The sequence below is a fragment of the Panthera tigris genome, chromosome B3 (assembly GCF_018350195.1).
Source record: "Panthera tigris isolate Pti1 chromosome B3, P.tigris_Pti1_mat1.1, whole genome shotgun sequence".
Classification (NCBI taxonomy): domain Eukaryota; kingdom Metazoa; phylum Chordata; class Mammalia; order Carnivora; family Felidae; genus Panthera; species Panthera tigris.
In genome coordinates, this window is record NC_056665.1 from 45,829,328 (window position 1) to 45,845,877 (window position 16,550).

Here is a 16,550-nt window from a genome sequence, read left to right on the forward strand (position 1 = left end):
AATCGTTATATATACATATCTTACACATTTTATGTTAAAATACGCAAAGTATTCACTTGTTAATCTTTTAATGCAGAGCCAAATAAGGCCTTTTCTTTGAAAGCAGATCTTTTGGTTATGATTCTATGTAAACAACACAAAAGAATGAGACTTCCAGTTTCGATTTAAAGTGAAAACCTAGACCCTTAAGAAGCAATTTGAGGGCACAATTCCTTTAGATTTTCATTATTTTTCTTAACACTTTTACTGTTTACAGCAATTTTTTTTAGTGACTCAACTTCATTAAGTCTTTCCAAAGAATCTGAATTTCCGATCTTAAAGAATCTAAAAAAATACATCTATAATAAATACAAAATCAATATACAAAAATCAATTATATTGCTATAGACCAGCAATAAACAATACAAAGATTTCAAGTTTTCATAGGCAGAATCTCTACATTTTTTTTTTTAATGTTTATATACTTTTGAGAGAGAGAAAGAAAGAGAGCATGCATGAGGGCCAGGGGCAGAGAGGAGACAAAGAATCCGAAAGTGGTCAGCACAGAGCCTGACATGGGGCTGGAACTCACGAACTGCAAGATCATGACCTGAGCCAAAGTAGGAAGCTTTATTGACTGAGCCACCGAAGCGCCCCTCTATGTTAGTATTTTATTCAATTAATTCATTTGGGAGCCTTTTATGCACTATTATGTATTACATGCTGTTAGAGAAACTGCAGACTCAGCAGTGTACAAAAGAGATGGTCTATGCTTTCATAAAGTTTACATTCTAAAGACAATAAACCAAATAAACAAGACAATAAACCAAATAAACAAATATATTATATGCTAGGTAGCTATATATAGTGGTATGCAGCTGTTCTTTGTTCATTTTCAATGTATAGTATTCCACAGTATGGATATACCATAACATAATTTTTTATCATTCATCTTTTGATAGCTATCTAAATTGCTTTCACTTTCAGGCTAACAAATAATACTGCTATGAATATTCTTACACATTTATCCTGTTCTACACATAAAGAGTTTCTCCAGGGAATATGTCTTATCAAATTGCTAAGTCTTAGGTTATGCTTATCCTCGACTTTACTAGAGAACTCCAAACTGCTTTCCAAAGTAGAAAGTCAATTTATATTTTCATCAGTGGGAAATGAGAATTCTCTACATTTTAAATCTTCTCCAACATTTAGCACTGTAAGACATAAATATTAACCGTTCTAATGCCTGTATAGTGGTATCTTATTTTGGTTTTATTTTGCATTTCCCTGATGACTAGTTCATATGTTTACTACTTTTTTGGATATCCATTCTTGTCAAGTGCCTGTTCAAGTCATTTGCTTTTTTTTTTTTTTAAATTGGATCAAAAGTCATGTGCTCTACTGAATGAGCCAGCCATACACCCCCTTCTGTTTGTCATCTTAAAATTCTTTTTGAAGAAAGTTTATCTGAAGAATTTTAGCTTTGTTAATCTTCTTTATTGTATATTTACTTTATATTTTAATATTTTCCGCTCTTAGAGTGGATATATAGCTTATAAATACCTTAAAAAATATTTACTTGTAGGAGCTCTTTATACATTCTGCATGTTAGCCCTTTATTTATTTTATAAGTTATAATCATCTTCTACTCAATGACTTGCTTTTACATTTTCTTTAGGATTTCTTTAAATAATCACAAGTTCTCAATTTTAATGTAGTCATGTTTACCAATGTTCTTCATGATTAACGTATTTGTTTTAGAAATCTTTTCGTATTAAGGTCAGAAACATACTCTCAAATTTGCAGTTTTAGCTTTGACAGTTAAACATCAATGCATATGGAACAGAATTTTATTCCGTGAGTTGGGAGAAACAATTTCATTCTTTTCTAATTGGCTATGTAATTAGAAATCTGAATTGGCTACCTAACTGGCTAATTAGGCTATCTAATCTAATGGCTATCTAATTGCCTTAGCACCTTTTATTGTAAGGGCTGCCTTTCCCTTTTGCTCTACAGTGCTTATTTATCTATGTATGTATAGTCTTTTTGGCTTCTCTATTCTCTGTCATTGGTCCAATTCTTAATTACAATATTTAAAATATTTCCTATCTGGGAGACCAAGTCCTCCCTACATGTTCTGCTTCAAGAGTATCACATTTTCTATTCCTGGCCCTTTGCATTTCCATATAAATTGTAGACTCCACTTGTCTCCTTCCACAACTACTCCCCATAAATCTGATGGGATTTTGTTTGGGGTTATACTGAAACTAAACTACTTTAGACAAAAAGGACATCTGTATAAATTGCCTTAAAATCTAAAATCCAAGAATAAAAACCTACATTCACATAGGTCTCTAATTTCTCTCAAATTTATAATTGTCCATACAGAGGTCTTGCACATCTTTTTGTAAGATTTATTCTTAGAAACTTATGCTATTTAAATGACATATTTTTAAAATTTCGGTTTCTGTTTGTTACTTTATGTATTTGTTTTTAAAGATTTTATTTTTAAGTAATTTCCACACCCAACATGGGGCTTGAACTCACAACCCCAAGATCAAAAGTCACGTGCTCTCCCAAATGAGCCAGTCAGGCACCAACTTCTGTTTGTCATCTTAAAATTCTTTTTGAAGAATATTTATTTGAAGAATTTTAGCTTTGTTAATCTACTTTATTATATATTTACCCTCTATTTTAATACTTTCTGCTCTTAAAGTGGATATACAGATTAAGTTAATAAGCTTTTGGGGCGCCTGGGTGGCTCAGTCGGTTGAGCGGCCAGCTTCAGCTCAGGTCATGATCTCACAGTCCGTGAGTTCAAGCCCCGCATCGGGCTCTGTGCTGACTGCTCAGAGCCTGGAGCCTGTTTCAGATTCTGTGTCTCCCTCTCTCTGCCCCTCCCCCGTTCATGCTCTGTCTCTCTCTGTCTCAAAAATAAATAAACGTTAAAAAAAATAATAATAAAAAAAATAAAAAAATAAGCTTTTAATCTTTTCTTATTAATATATTAATTTAGGGCTTTAAAAATATGGATTTAGTTATTATACAGTTTAAAACATACTCTAAGTTTCATTATGATTCTTTGAACCTAAACAATTTCTATTGTTTTTCTACTGATTTCTAGCTTAACTGCACTGTGATTAGAGGATATTTTATACTCTATATAATTTCAATCCTTAAAAATTTGTGGAAACTTGCTTTATAGCCCTGTAGTAGGTCAGTTTTTGTAAATTTCATGAATGTATATAAGTAATGTATAATCAGGTTCAAGAAAAAAACAGGAGAAAATATCACGGACAAGAGGAGACTAGGAAGATATGATGATTAAATGCAATGTAATATCCTATATTATGGAACATCAACAACACAAATTAGGAGAAAAATGGGTGAAGTGTGTGAGACCTGAAACCATAAAAATCCTAGGGGAGAACAAAGGCAGTAACCTCTTGAACATCAGCCGTAGCCATAGCCACTTCTTTCTAGATAGGTCTCCTGAGGCAAGGGAAGGGTAAGCAAAACCAAACTCTTCCTTCCACAGTGAAGGAAACACTCAACAAAACTAAAAGGCAACCCACAGAATGGGAAAAGATATTTGTAAATAACATATCTGATAAAGGGTTCGTATCCAAAATATATAAAGAAGTTATAAAACTCAATACCCCAAAAATGCAAATAAAAAATGGGCAGAAAACATGAAGAGACATTCTTCCAAAGACATACATATGGCCAACAGACACATGAAAACATGCTCACCATCACTCGTTATCAGGGAAATGCAAATCAAAACCACAATGAGTTATCACCTCACACCTGTCCGAATAGCTAAACTCAACTACACAAGAAACAACAGGTGTTGGCAAGGATGTGGAGAAAGGGGAACCCTCTTGTACTATTTGCATTCCTGATGCAGCCACTCTGGAAAACAGTATGGGGGTTCCTCAAAAAGTTAAAAATAGAGAACTACCCTACAAGCCACCAACTGCACTACTAGGTATTTATCCAAAGAATACAAAAATGTTAATTCAAAGGGATACATGCACCCTGATGTTTATAGCAGCATTATCTACACAATAGCCAAAATAGGGAAACAGCCCAAGTGTCCATCAATTGATGAACAGATAAAGAAGATGTGGTAAATATATACAATAGAATATTACTCAGCCATAAAATAAGAAATCTTGCCATTTGCAATGACATGGATAGAGCTACACAGTATAATGCTAAGCGAAATAAGCCAGTGAGGGAAAGACAAATACCATATGATTGCACGCATCTGTGGAATTTAAGAAACAAAACAAATGAGCATACGGGGAAACAAAAAAGAAGCGAGAGGCAAACTAAGAAACAGACTCCTAATTATAGAAAACACACTGATGGTAACCAGAGGGGACGTTGGTGGGGGGACAGGTTAACTAGTTGATGGGGATTAAGGAATGCATGCATTGTGAGGAGCATTGGGTGATACATGGACATGGTAAATCGTTATACTGTACACCAGAAACGAATATTACACTGTATGCTAACTGGAATTTAAATAAAAATTTTAAAAAACAATAAAATAAATTGGTGAAGTGTGAATGAAGACTATAATATAGTTAATAGTAATGTACCAAAATTAAGTTTTGACACATGTACCAAGGTCACATAAGATTAGGAAAAATGGGTGAAAATCATTTTTGCAAATTTCCTATAAATCTGACATTATTCAAAAATAAAAAAGTTATTAATTCTTTTTAAAAATATGCATTAATTAGGTTTTCTTTTCTGCTTCTATCAATTACAGAGAAAGATATATTAACATTTTCCAGTATGGTGATCTATTGCTATTTACAATTCTGTTAAATTTTGCTTTATGTACTTTGAGATTATGCGATTAGGTGCATACAATTTTTTCTTTTTTTCTTTTTTTTTTGGTCAAAAACTGACCTTTATCCTTTTCTGACAGTTCCCATGGGTCCAAGGAATGAACAATCAATTAGGTATTTACTTTCTAGGTGTCTCCAGATACATATAAATCTAATTTTCCCCCCTCTTTTTACTTGCAATCTGTTTTTTATGTCTCTTGTAAATAACAAACTACATAGAATCACTTTTAACTAGAGGATTTAGTCCTATTTATACTTACTATATCTATTTATATATTTGAATTTATTAAATCTATTCTCTCTGTTCCATCAGTTCAACATTCCTTTACCTTTTCTTTCCTCCTTCTTTTTAGATTAAATTTTCTCTCTTCTACTAATCTAGAAGTTACCCACTATGTTTTCTATTCTTTTCATAGTTTCGCTAAAAGAGCATTATCGAATAGCACATTCTGTAATAATGGAAATATTCCAAATCTGTGTTTCTCAATAAGATATCCACTAGCCACAGGTTACTACTGAGTGGCTGAAATGTAACTAGTGCAACTCAGAAAATAAATTTTTAATTAAATTTAAATAGTCACACTTGGCTACCACATTGGACAAAAAAGTTACAGAAACTGTAACATCTAATCCTACAAAGCCAAAGTTAATATTCTCTTCTTGAACAATTAATTCTAGGCCCTTAGAATACTTTACCTACCTTCCTCCCAACTTATGTTACTATGTTTACATATGCTAATGCTTTTTTTAAAATCCCAAAAGATAATGTTATATTTGATACAGCCCACATTTATATTTATCCACATGTTTATCATTTTATTTTCTCTTCATTCACTTTTCCCTCTGAGATCACTTTCCCTCTTTATAAAATCCGTGTTTAGACTTTCTACTAATGATGGTCTATTGCCAAGAAGCTTTTTTTTTTTTAAATGGTTTAAAAAAAAAAAATTTAAGTAATCTGTACACCCAGTGTGGGGCTTGAACTTACAACCCCGAGACCAAAAGTCTCATGCTCTACTGACTGAGCCAGCCAGGGGCCCCCAACAAGCTCTTAATTTAATTAATCTACAAAATGATTCTTCAAAGATAATTTTTCTGGGAACAGGATTACAGATTAGCATTTGTCTTCTTTCAGCACACTCAGTATATCATTTCCACTATCATCTGGCTTCCAAATGTTGCTCTTCAAGAGTTAGTTATCAATTAATAATGGAGACATACCCTCTCAGTAGGTGACTCTGGTGCCTACCATCCAGAGAACTGCTGATATTTATTTGTGAGATAATTATTTGCATAATGCATAATCAGAATACAAAGAACCAAACAATTCTGAGAGAGATTTCATACAGACCTAGAGGTTTCAAACTGCTGCCTTGTTCTTTTTTCTTTCTCAGTAGCAGAATCACTCTGTCACAATTAAGTAAAACAGATAAAAATCACAGTCCTCAGGCCCTTCCAAGAGTTTGAAAATCACTGTTTATACCAGAAAAGTCTGATGAACAATTTCAGTCCTACATTTGAGTATATGCTTTTCTTCAAGCATATGAATTCAACAGTCTACCAGGCAATATATAGCTACACATATAGTCAGAGAGATGATCTGAGTACAATTTTTAAGAATTCAGGCTTAAGTTTCTCAGGCTGTCAGCTCATTTTCCTCAAGAACCTAGGCAATCTGGCACTATCATCTGCCAGGATCCAGCATGGCTCACCTTGAATATGTAAAATGTTGCACAAGGTTAGACTTTCCAGTGATGTTCTCAGAGACAGAATGCCATAAAGATACAGACACCCTGTTTATAATAAGCCATACTTTCCTTGCCTAGACTACCAGTTGCTTTTACCAATGGACAGAGATGAAGAAACTTGCTACTGTGATCTCTCCATCATTGTGGTTAGTGCGTGCAGATATGTATGCATGCTTCATACTATCAACCAATATTTACTAAGAACCTACTATGTGCCAAGCACTGTTCTATCCAATGGGATATAAGATCCCAGCCCTCATAAAACATTCTAGTAGGAGATGAGAGTCAATCAAGGAAAGAAATAAATAGGGGCGCCTGTGTGGCTCAGTTGGTTAAGCATCTGACTCTTGATCTCAGTTCACGTTTTGATCTCACAGTGGTAAGTTCAAGTCCTGCAATGGGCTGGCTCCACATTGGGTGTGAAGCCTACTTAAAAAAAGAAAAAAGAAAAATAAATAAATAAAATTCCAGATAATATTAAGTGGTAAAGAAAATCAAATCAAACAGGCTCATGGGAGAGTAAATGACAAGAAGAGAAGGGTGACTAATTTCAGTAAGTTGTCAGAAAGGGCCTCTTTTTTAGTATTTATTTTTAATTAAAAAATTTTTTTAAGTTTTATTTATTCATTTTGAGACAATGAGAGAGAGCATGAACAGGGTGGAGGAAGAGAGAGGGAGAGAGAGAATCCCAAGCAGGCTCCATGCTGTCAGTGTGGAGCCCAGTGTGGGACCTGAACTCATGAACTGTGAGATCATGACCTGCGCCAAAATCAAGAGCTGATGCTTAACAGACTGAGGCACCCAGGCGCCCCCCAGGAAAGGCCTCTTTAACAAGGTGATACTTCACCTAAGATCTGACTAATGAAGTACCAGAAACATGAAGATCTGGGAGAACAATGTGTTAGAGTAGTAGAACAATGTTCCACAGTAGGCAATCAGCTAGCACACAAACCTGAAATAGAAATGAGCTTGATATGTCTGAAGAACAGAAAGGCAGTTAGTGTTACTGAAAGACTAGTAAAAAAAATAAATAAAAATTTAAAAAATGGGAGTATTATATGAGGGAAGGTTGGACAGATAGGCAGAACCTAGGTCATGCAGCATATCATAAAAACTCTAGTAAGGATTTTATATTTTATTTCAGTTACACTGAAGGCCTTTAAGGAAAGGAGGGGGACACAGAAATCAAGGGGAGGGTGATTTTACAAAGATCACTCTGAGTACCAAGACAATTCAATGGGGGAAAGAATAATCTTTTACAAAGAGTACAACAAATAGTACTAGGACAACTGAATAGCCACATGCAAAAGAATAAAACTGGATTCTTCCTAAAGCTATATATAAAAATTACTCAAAATTGATCATATTCCTAAATATAAGCAGTGAAACTATAAAACTCTTAGAAGAAGTTACAGGAGTAAATCTTTGTGACTTTGGGTTAGGCAAAACCTTCTTAGGACACTGAAAGCATAAGCAACAAAACAAAAAAAATAAATTGGCCTTTATCAAAATTAAAAACTTTTGTGCTTCAAGAACACCATCAAGAAAGTAAAAAGACAGAAGCGCCTGGATGGCTCTTGATTTCGGCTCAGGTCATGATCTCATGGTTGGTAGGTTTGAACCCCATATTGGGCTCTGCACTGACAGCATGGAGCCTCCTTGGAATTCTCTCTCTCTGCCCCTCCCTTGCTCTCTCTCCCCCTAAATAAATAAATAAATAAACAAACAAACAAACAAACTGCAGAATGGGAGAAAATACACAAACCATGTATCTAATAAGAGACTTATACCTAAAATACATAAAGAACTCTTGCAGCTCAGTAACAAAAAGACAAATAGCCCAATTAAAAATGGGCAGGGAGGGGACACCTGGGTGGCTCAGTTGGTTAACTGCCAAACTCTTGATATTGGCTTAGGTCACGATATCATGGTTTGTGAGTTCAAGCCCCACATCAGGCTCTACGTTGAACGTGCAGAGCCTGCTTGGGATTCTGTGTCTCCCTTCTTCTCTCTCTCCCAAAATAAATAAATAACGTAACGTAACGTAACGTAACGTAACGTAACGTAACGTAACGTAACATAAATAAAAATAGGCAAGGGATCTGCAGCTATTTCTCCTAAGAAGATATACAAATGGCCAGTAAGCACATGAAAAGATACTCAACATCATTAGCCATAAAAATACAAACAAATCCACAATGAGATATAACTTTACACCTATCAGTATGACTATAATCCAAAAGACAGAAAATAAGAACTGCTGGTGAGAATATAGACTCGACTTTGTAGTTGACTCCTAACTCCTTGAAGTTATAGTCAGTAGCCTTGGACAGATTTAGTAGTCTAGAGGACCGTGCCCTTAACCTCACAATTTGGCTAATTTCAGGTAAAATCACAAAAATATAATAATTAGAACATATAAATCTGATTAATTTTTCAAATCAATAAATTTTTACTACATTTGTGTTTATATATTTAACATTTTTCTACTTACCTGTGGGTCCACTAACCACCCATGGTACAAAGGAATATCAAGAAGATCAAATACTATGCATTCTGGTGTATATTCAAACACTCGAACACCAGTGAATTTTACATTTACATCCAAGCCTGTCTGTAGTTTGTGCAAGATTGCCATAGCATCACTCATATTCTGAAAATAGAAAGGAGAAGGTAAAGATGAGAAAAATCAAACCACAATGACAATGACAACAACAATAGCAAAGATATTTAAATGCAGGCACATTTACTTCTAATTTTCCATTTTATCCAATTTATTCATCCCTTCAACCAATTTTTATTAAGTACCTATGATGTACCAGGCACTAACCTAAGTTCTAAAGAGGTAACAGCGAATAAAACAAAGTTCCTGATTTCATATAACTAATATTCTACTTTGAGAGACAGACATACATATATAATGTCAAGTATTTAATAAAAATTGAGCAGGGAAAGGACACACAGACTGACAGGGATGAGGGGCCTATTTTAGACCAGGAAGACTAAAGACAAAGTTTCTAGTCAAAGGTCTCCCACTTTTGGGTATACATCCAAACCCCAGCCAACTACCCCTTTTGTTTTCTTTTCCAAAACAGAAAAAGCATATTCTTCAAATATGATGTCAGTGTGATCTATTTTTTTAAGTGATAAGAGCAGAAAAAGGATACATAAGGAGTGGATACTTCATTAAAAAAGGAGGGGAGGGAGTAATAAATAGTGTGTCTCTTCCCTCTCCAACGAAGAAATACTTGCACCCCCCAGGTTCATTATAGCATTATTTACAATAGTCAAGAGGTAGAAACAGCCCAAATGTCCACTGACAGATAAATGGATGGAGACATTGTGGTATATACATACAATAGAATATTATTCAGCCTTAAAAAAAAAAAAAGAAGGAAATCCTATCACATGCTACAATATGTATGAAACGAGGACATTATGCTGACTGAAAAAAGCCATCACAAAAGGACAAATACTATGTGATTCCACTTATAGGAAATATCTATAGTAGTCAAAATTCTGGAAACAGAAAGTAGAATGGTGGTTGTCAGGGGACGGACAAAGAGAGAGCTGGGGAGTTGTTCAATGGGTTTAGAGTTTCATAGTTTTACAGGATGAAATGTTCTAGAGATCTGTTATCAATGTGAATATAGTTAACACTGCTAAATTATACACTTAAAAATGTTAAGGGATTAAATTTTATATTGTTTTTTTAATCACAATTAAAAATGAGCCATCAAGCCATGAAAAGACATAGAGGAAATTTAAATGTACATTACTAAGTGAAAGAGACCAATCTAAAATGGCTACATACATGAATCCAAATGATATTGTGAGAAAGGCAAAACAATGGAGACAGTAGGAAAGATCAGTGATTGCCAGGGGTTAGGAAGAGGGAGAGATGTATAGGCAGAGCACAGAAGATTTTTAGGGCAATAAAAACTACTCTATATGATACTATAATGGTGGACACATGTCATATTACACATTTGTCAAAACACACAGAATGTTTAACCAGAATGAACCCTAATGTGAACTATGGACTTTGTGTGATATTTTGAGTCAGTATAGGTTCATCAATTATAACAATGCATCAGTGAATGGATGTTGATAGTGGGAGAAGGTTGTGTACGTGTAGAGGGGGGAGGGAAGGAGGGACAAGAGGTATATAGCAACTGTGTTCTTTCCACTCAATTTTGCTGTAAACTACTTTAAAAAGGCAGGGGAGCTCTTTAAAAATGACACTTAAATAGGGGTGCCTGGGTGGCTCAGGTTGAGCATCCAACTTTGGCTCAGGTCATGATCTCACAGTTTGTGGACTTGAGCCCCATGTGGGACTCTGTACTGACAGCTCGTAGCCTGAAGCCTGCTCTGGATTCTGTGTCTACCTCTCTCTCTCTGCTCCTCTCCCGCTCATGCTCTGTCCCTCTCTCTCTCAAAAATGAGTGAGTCTTGGGAAGCTCTGAGGGGGAAAAAAAAAAAAAAAAGCATTCCAGACAAAATAAGACACTAGTGCAAAAAGTGATGCAGGGAATGAGTTCGGTATTTGTGTCCATGTAATAGCAAGGAGTCTTGAATGGCTAGAACAAAAATAATTAAGTAGAAAGTAGTGAGAGATGAAGTCAGAGAAAGACATAAAAAGACAGATTACAAATATTGCTGGCCAAATTAAGAAGTCATTCTGTCCACATCTGTTTTTTCTGTAAATATAATCGTATTATCTATATTGAATATTTTAAAACATGTTTTTCTAAACAATTTTAATATAATAAATATAATTGTACTTACAGAGGATATATCTGATGAAACAAAAAACTTCTCCAACATATACAATTTACTATAATTTTACTGAACCCCTACTGTTAATCAGACACTGTGCTATATATGGAAGATAGAAAATAGAAGACTATGGCCTACTGGGGGCCTTATAGTAGAAAAGGTGAACCTGAAATAAAACCTTTTATAGGGGTGCCTGGGTGGCTCAGTTGGTTCAACATCTGACTTCGGCTCTGGTCATGGTCTCACAGTTTGTGGATTCAGCCCCCCTGCAGGGTTCTGTTGTCAGCAAAGGGCCCACCTCAGATCCTCTGTCCCCCTCTCCCTCTTCCCCCTCACTTTCTCTCTTTCAAAAATAAACAAACATTAAAAAGAACCCTTTTATATTAAAACTAGGGACTCCCTCTGAAATCTGAAAAAGATAAATTAGGTCATAAGAACAGAATTCTGTTTTACCAAATAACATAAAATTCCATTCAAAGAGACTGTACGGACTGAAAACAAAAATTACTCAAATGTTTCAAACTTATCAATGAAGAATTTATAACAGAATAACACTGTTATATAGTCTGGCTTTTTCACCTTTTCCTAATAACTATGTTCTTCCAAAACAATATATTTTTTCAACTTTCCCCAAAGTTGAAACCTTGAAAATAATCAGCTCACATTTTCTCCCTTCAGTGTTGTAAAACTTTCATCATAGCAATGATGAATCTAAAAAAATAGTAATAACAGTGAGCAATTGTAGGATTATAGTTCTACTACTACTGATTTTTCATCTATATTTGTTAAATTCTTGATTGCCAGTCACCCAATTTCCTTTAGTTACTGGGCTCATGCCTACACTTTTATACACCTTCTATATTTCTTTATAAATTATGTAGTATTAAAATAACTAAATAGACACCATTTGATAATCTCCATAAAGATTAGTAACACTGATAAAAAATGAACATTCGTAAACAAAGAACTAAAAAGGGTAAGTATTTTGCCATTTTGTTCCTAAATCCGAATTATGGTAATAATATAAATCCTTGGGATGGTTGCTTACATCACAAGGAAGGATTACTATTGGTTCCTTTAAGCCAGTGGTTAAAGTGTTCTGTTTTTTGTTGTTTTTTTTTAGAATTTTTCACAAAGGTACTTCTGACATGGTGAAATATTTTAAATTTAACACGTATTTTAAAAATATACTTGTAGTCATTTAAAAACCTGTCATACACACATACAAACACACACACACACACACACACACAGAGTACTTTCTCGTGTTGTCAGTGTATCTATCATTAAGCAAAACTGGAAAAAGTATGCTTTTTATTTATGTTACTACTTGTGATAAAGAAGTTTTAATTAGGAAGATTTCAGCCTTACATTGGTGTCTCTCAAATATAGGCTTAAACATTTTTGCTCACATAAAATTATACAAAAAAGATTATTCAATCACACCTGTGGAACATTAAACAGGAGCTCAGACTCAGCCTTATCAGCTTGGTACATGCTGTTCTCAAAACTAATGGTAATATAATCATAATATAAATAGTTTAAGAGTTTATCTTAAATGCAGGGTATTTTTCATCTAATATGTAGTTCTCACAAGAAATGTATGTGGTTGTTAGATATTGTTTCAGCTTTGAAACAAAACTTTAATTCCAATCATTTTCCAAGAGTCTAGATCACCTTAATGGAAGTGTCTCCTGAGACTGCAAGATGGACTTGAAAAAACAAAATGCTGGCAAACACACGTTAATCAAGATTTTCTCAAGACTGTGCAAGAGAAGTAAAATGAATGTTGAGGATGATATATAACTACAATTGTAATTCCTAATTTCAAGTTTTGAATTAATCCAAATAGCTTCACTGACTTAATAAGAAATTCTATACATTTGATAAATAATATAAATTGAATCTTACCACTTTATACTTACAAAATGTCATTTACCGCTTTTATATATTGGAGGTTAGCATGAAATTTCATTTGAAAAGAGGTTTCTACCACGAAAAATGTTTGGAAACCATTCCTTTAAACTACAAACTCCAAAAGAATTTAAATGACTTAGCATACCAATTTGGCTTTAGCTATAGATTTCCTACCTTACAGGGTGAAGTAATGCAATATGTAGGCTCTTCAATTCTATTAGGACTAGATGATCTCACCATTCAAATTCAAGTTTTGCAATACTGCAATGAATTTTGCTTCCTTTTTGTCAATTTGATACCAGTGAAAATATGTTAGAAAGGTTGCTTTGAAAGTAAACATAAAGGTTCCAATGATGTCTATTTCTTCCTTGGCTGATCCTTCCTTCCTCTAGAAGAACCTGATTCTTTCTTGCCTTCTATTGTCAAACAGAAGAGGGATACTGAAGAAAATGAAGTTCTGCTTGCTTTCTTCCAGCTCCAATAGTTTTGAGCTTCTCCTATTTTATAAAACAGAATCTCTAAAGAACATGCAAGAAATGTGGACACACTGAAACTACAGAATTGCAGATTTTGTCCTAATGACACACCAATGACATCATTTACTCAAATTCCTCCCAAATATAACTAAATTATAAAATACAGATAAAATGAGGAAAGATGAATCAAAGACAAATTCACTTGAAAGTGAATTTTTCAAGAAAAATACCAAGTTATCATTCTACATAGGTCTGTAGAATAATATCTATGTTTCATTCCATATGGCATATATGTTCATATAAAACAGCAGCAAAGTAGGCCTATGGGCCAAAACTGGCTGTCAGCTAACAATGTTTTTTACATTTTTAAAGGATTGTAAAAAACAAAAAACAAAAAAACACTGACAGAGACCAATGAATACAACCATAAGTTAAAAATTGCACATCTGAATATAACAAAACTTATGTCTATTACCTGCTCATAGTTTAAACGTTGAATTTCTGAAATTTCTTTTGGCTTTGCATCAAGCATGTAATCTCCTGTAAAAAGAAAATGTGAAGTTGCCTGTTGAAAATATTACTTTTTCATTAAAAAGCTAATAGATTTTAATAATAATTGTAGAAATAAGTGACATAAAATTGACCCCCAGTTCTACACAGAGAAAATCAAAGTTAACTATTTGCTATAGTCTCAAATGTTTTTTTCAATGCACATACTATAATACTTAAAATTTTTCCTTCCACTTTACAATATATTTGAGCATTTTTCTGTGTCACTATAATAAAGCTCTAAAAGGTTGTGCCAAGTTTCACTGTTATCAACAATATAAACTATTACCTCATTACTTTTTTAAGAATGGGTGTTATCAGTCTTTTAAATGTTTGCCATTCTAAGAAGTACACAAAATATTTTTTGCACTTGAAAAATTGACATATTTTTAAATATGTATTTTTATTTGTTACCGCCTTCTTCCCCTTCCCTGGTTTCACCTTTTTAATATATGTATGACTTTTAGTATATGTGGCACCTTTTAATCTATGTAACACCATTTTAATATATGCATTAATTTTTTTTATATAAAATGTTTAAAGTTTATTTATTTTTTGAGAGAGAGCACATACGTAAACAGAGGGAGTGGCAGAGAGAGAAGAGAGCTGACAGCTCAGAGACTGGAGCCTGCTTCAGATTCTGTGTCTCCCTCTCTTTGCTCCTCCCCTACTCACACTCAATGTCTCTCTCTCTCTCTAAAAAATAAAACATTGGGGGTCCTGGGTGGCTCAGTCAGTTAAGCGTCTGACTTCAGCTCAGGTCATGATCTCTTGGTCTAGAAGTTCAAGCCCCACATCGGGCTCTGTGCTGACAGCTCAGAGCCTGAAGCCTGCTTTGTATTCTGTGTCTCCCTCTCTCTGCCTCTCCCCCACTCACACTCTCTTTCTCTCAAAAATAAATAAAAACAAAAAACAAATAAAAACAAATAAATAAAAATAAAAATAAACAAAACATTAAAAACAATAAATAAATAAATAAATAAATAAATAAAACTTTAGTGGAGTCAGGATGCAGAACATTCTAGAATTCAATATTAAATGATCCTGAATATGCTATAATAGATTAAAAAAAAAAAGTAGGTGCTAAGAGTAGAATAATTATTGTGAAAGACTCAGAGACACAACTCCTCTTTTCCTGAGGCCAGGAAAGGTTTCTGCAGAAGAGAAGAATAGCCTAGGTAAGGTAGGCAGCTTCTTAGATGGACCTCAATAATTCCTGTCTCGTGGTATTCACACCTTTGTATAATCCCCTTACCTTGAGTATGGATCTTCTGAAATTAGAATACTCAATATTGTGGTTTTGTCATGATGCTCTCCCACTTGCTCACTCTGATGAAAGCCAGATGCTGTGTTCTGAATTGCCTTATGGAGAGGCCCACATGGCATAGAACAAAAGAAGGCCTCTGGCTACAGTTAGTGAGGAACTGAGGACCTCAGTCCAACCACCTGTGACCAACTCAGTCCTACCATCAACAATGTGAGTAATCTTGAAAACAGATCCTCCTGAGTTAGGCCTAAGAATGAGACTACAGCCGCAGCTGACACCTTGACTGTAACCTCATGAGCAACCTTGAGTCAGTACTCAGCTACGCATGCCCAGATTCCTGACCAAAAGACACTGTTAATTTATATTCATTATTAAACCAGTAAATTTAGGGATGATGTGTTATGCAGCAATAGATATATTTTCAGGTAAATTTGTAATAAAAGAATCAGATATTTTTAAAAGGCTGAGTTGGAGTTTCTAAGGGAGATTTATTTATCTAAATAATCTCTTAAGAATGCTCTTTTGGGGTGCCTGGGTGGCTCAGTCGGTTAAGTGTCTGACTCTTGGTTTGGCTTAGATCATGATCTCATGGTTTTGTGAGTTTGAGCCCCACATCAGGCTTTGCACTGGCAGCATGGAGCCTGCTTGGGATTCTCTCATCCTTTCTCTGCCCCTTGCCCGCTCATGCTGTCTGTCTCTCTCAAATAACTAAATAAACCTAAAAAAAAAAAAAAAAAAAAAAAAAAAGAGTGGTGTTTTTGGGCACCCGGCTGGCTCAGTCAGTGGAGCATGCAACTCTTGATCTGCTGTTGTGGGTTTGAGCCCCAAACTGGATGTAGAGATTATTTAAAAATAAAATCTTTAAAGAAAAAAAAAAAAGAGTGCTGTTTTGTCTACCTTATCTAACCTTTATATCTAAAATTGGTCAGCAATACTATTTTAATCAAAAAGTATTTATTGAGTCTATTTT

At 34.4% G+C, this 16,550-nt stretch overlaps 2 protein-coding genes across 9 annotated transcripts in view; one reads left to right on the plus strand and one right to left on the minus strand.

Moving 5' to 3' along the window:
* Positions 1–13,058, plus strand: part of SLTM (SAFB like transcription modulator) — a 127,905-nt gene extending 114,847 nt beyond the window's left edge. Inside the window, exon 21 of the mRNA XM_042988750.1 lies at positions 13,037–13,058. Coding sequence (XP_042844684.1) covers positions 13,037–13,043 — 7 coding nt within the window. The 3' untranslated portion in view covers positions 13,044–13,058. The remainder of the gene's footprint in view (positions 1–13,036) is intronic.
* MINDY2 (MINDY lysine 48 deubiquitinase 2) overlaps positions 1–16,550 on the minus strand; it is a 79,330-nt gene that overhangs the window by 38,319 nt on the left and 24,461 nt on the right. For all 8 annotated transcript variants that reach the window (XR_006218616.1, XR_006218614.1, XR_006218615.1 and 5 more), the window contains 2 exons: positions 14,240–14,304; positions 9,087–9,245 (listed from right to left, as the gene is read on the minus strand). Coding sequence is in view for 4 of the 8 variants with exons in the window: in XM_042988759.1 (XP_042844693.1) it covers positions 9,087–9,245; positions 14,240–14,304 (224 nt within the window). In the remaining 4 variants the exon portion in view is untranslated. The remainder of the gene's footprint in view (positions 1–9,086; positions 9,246–14,239; positions 14,305–16,550) is intronic.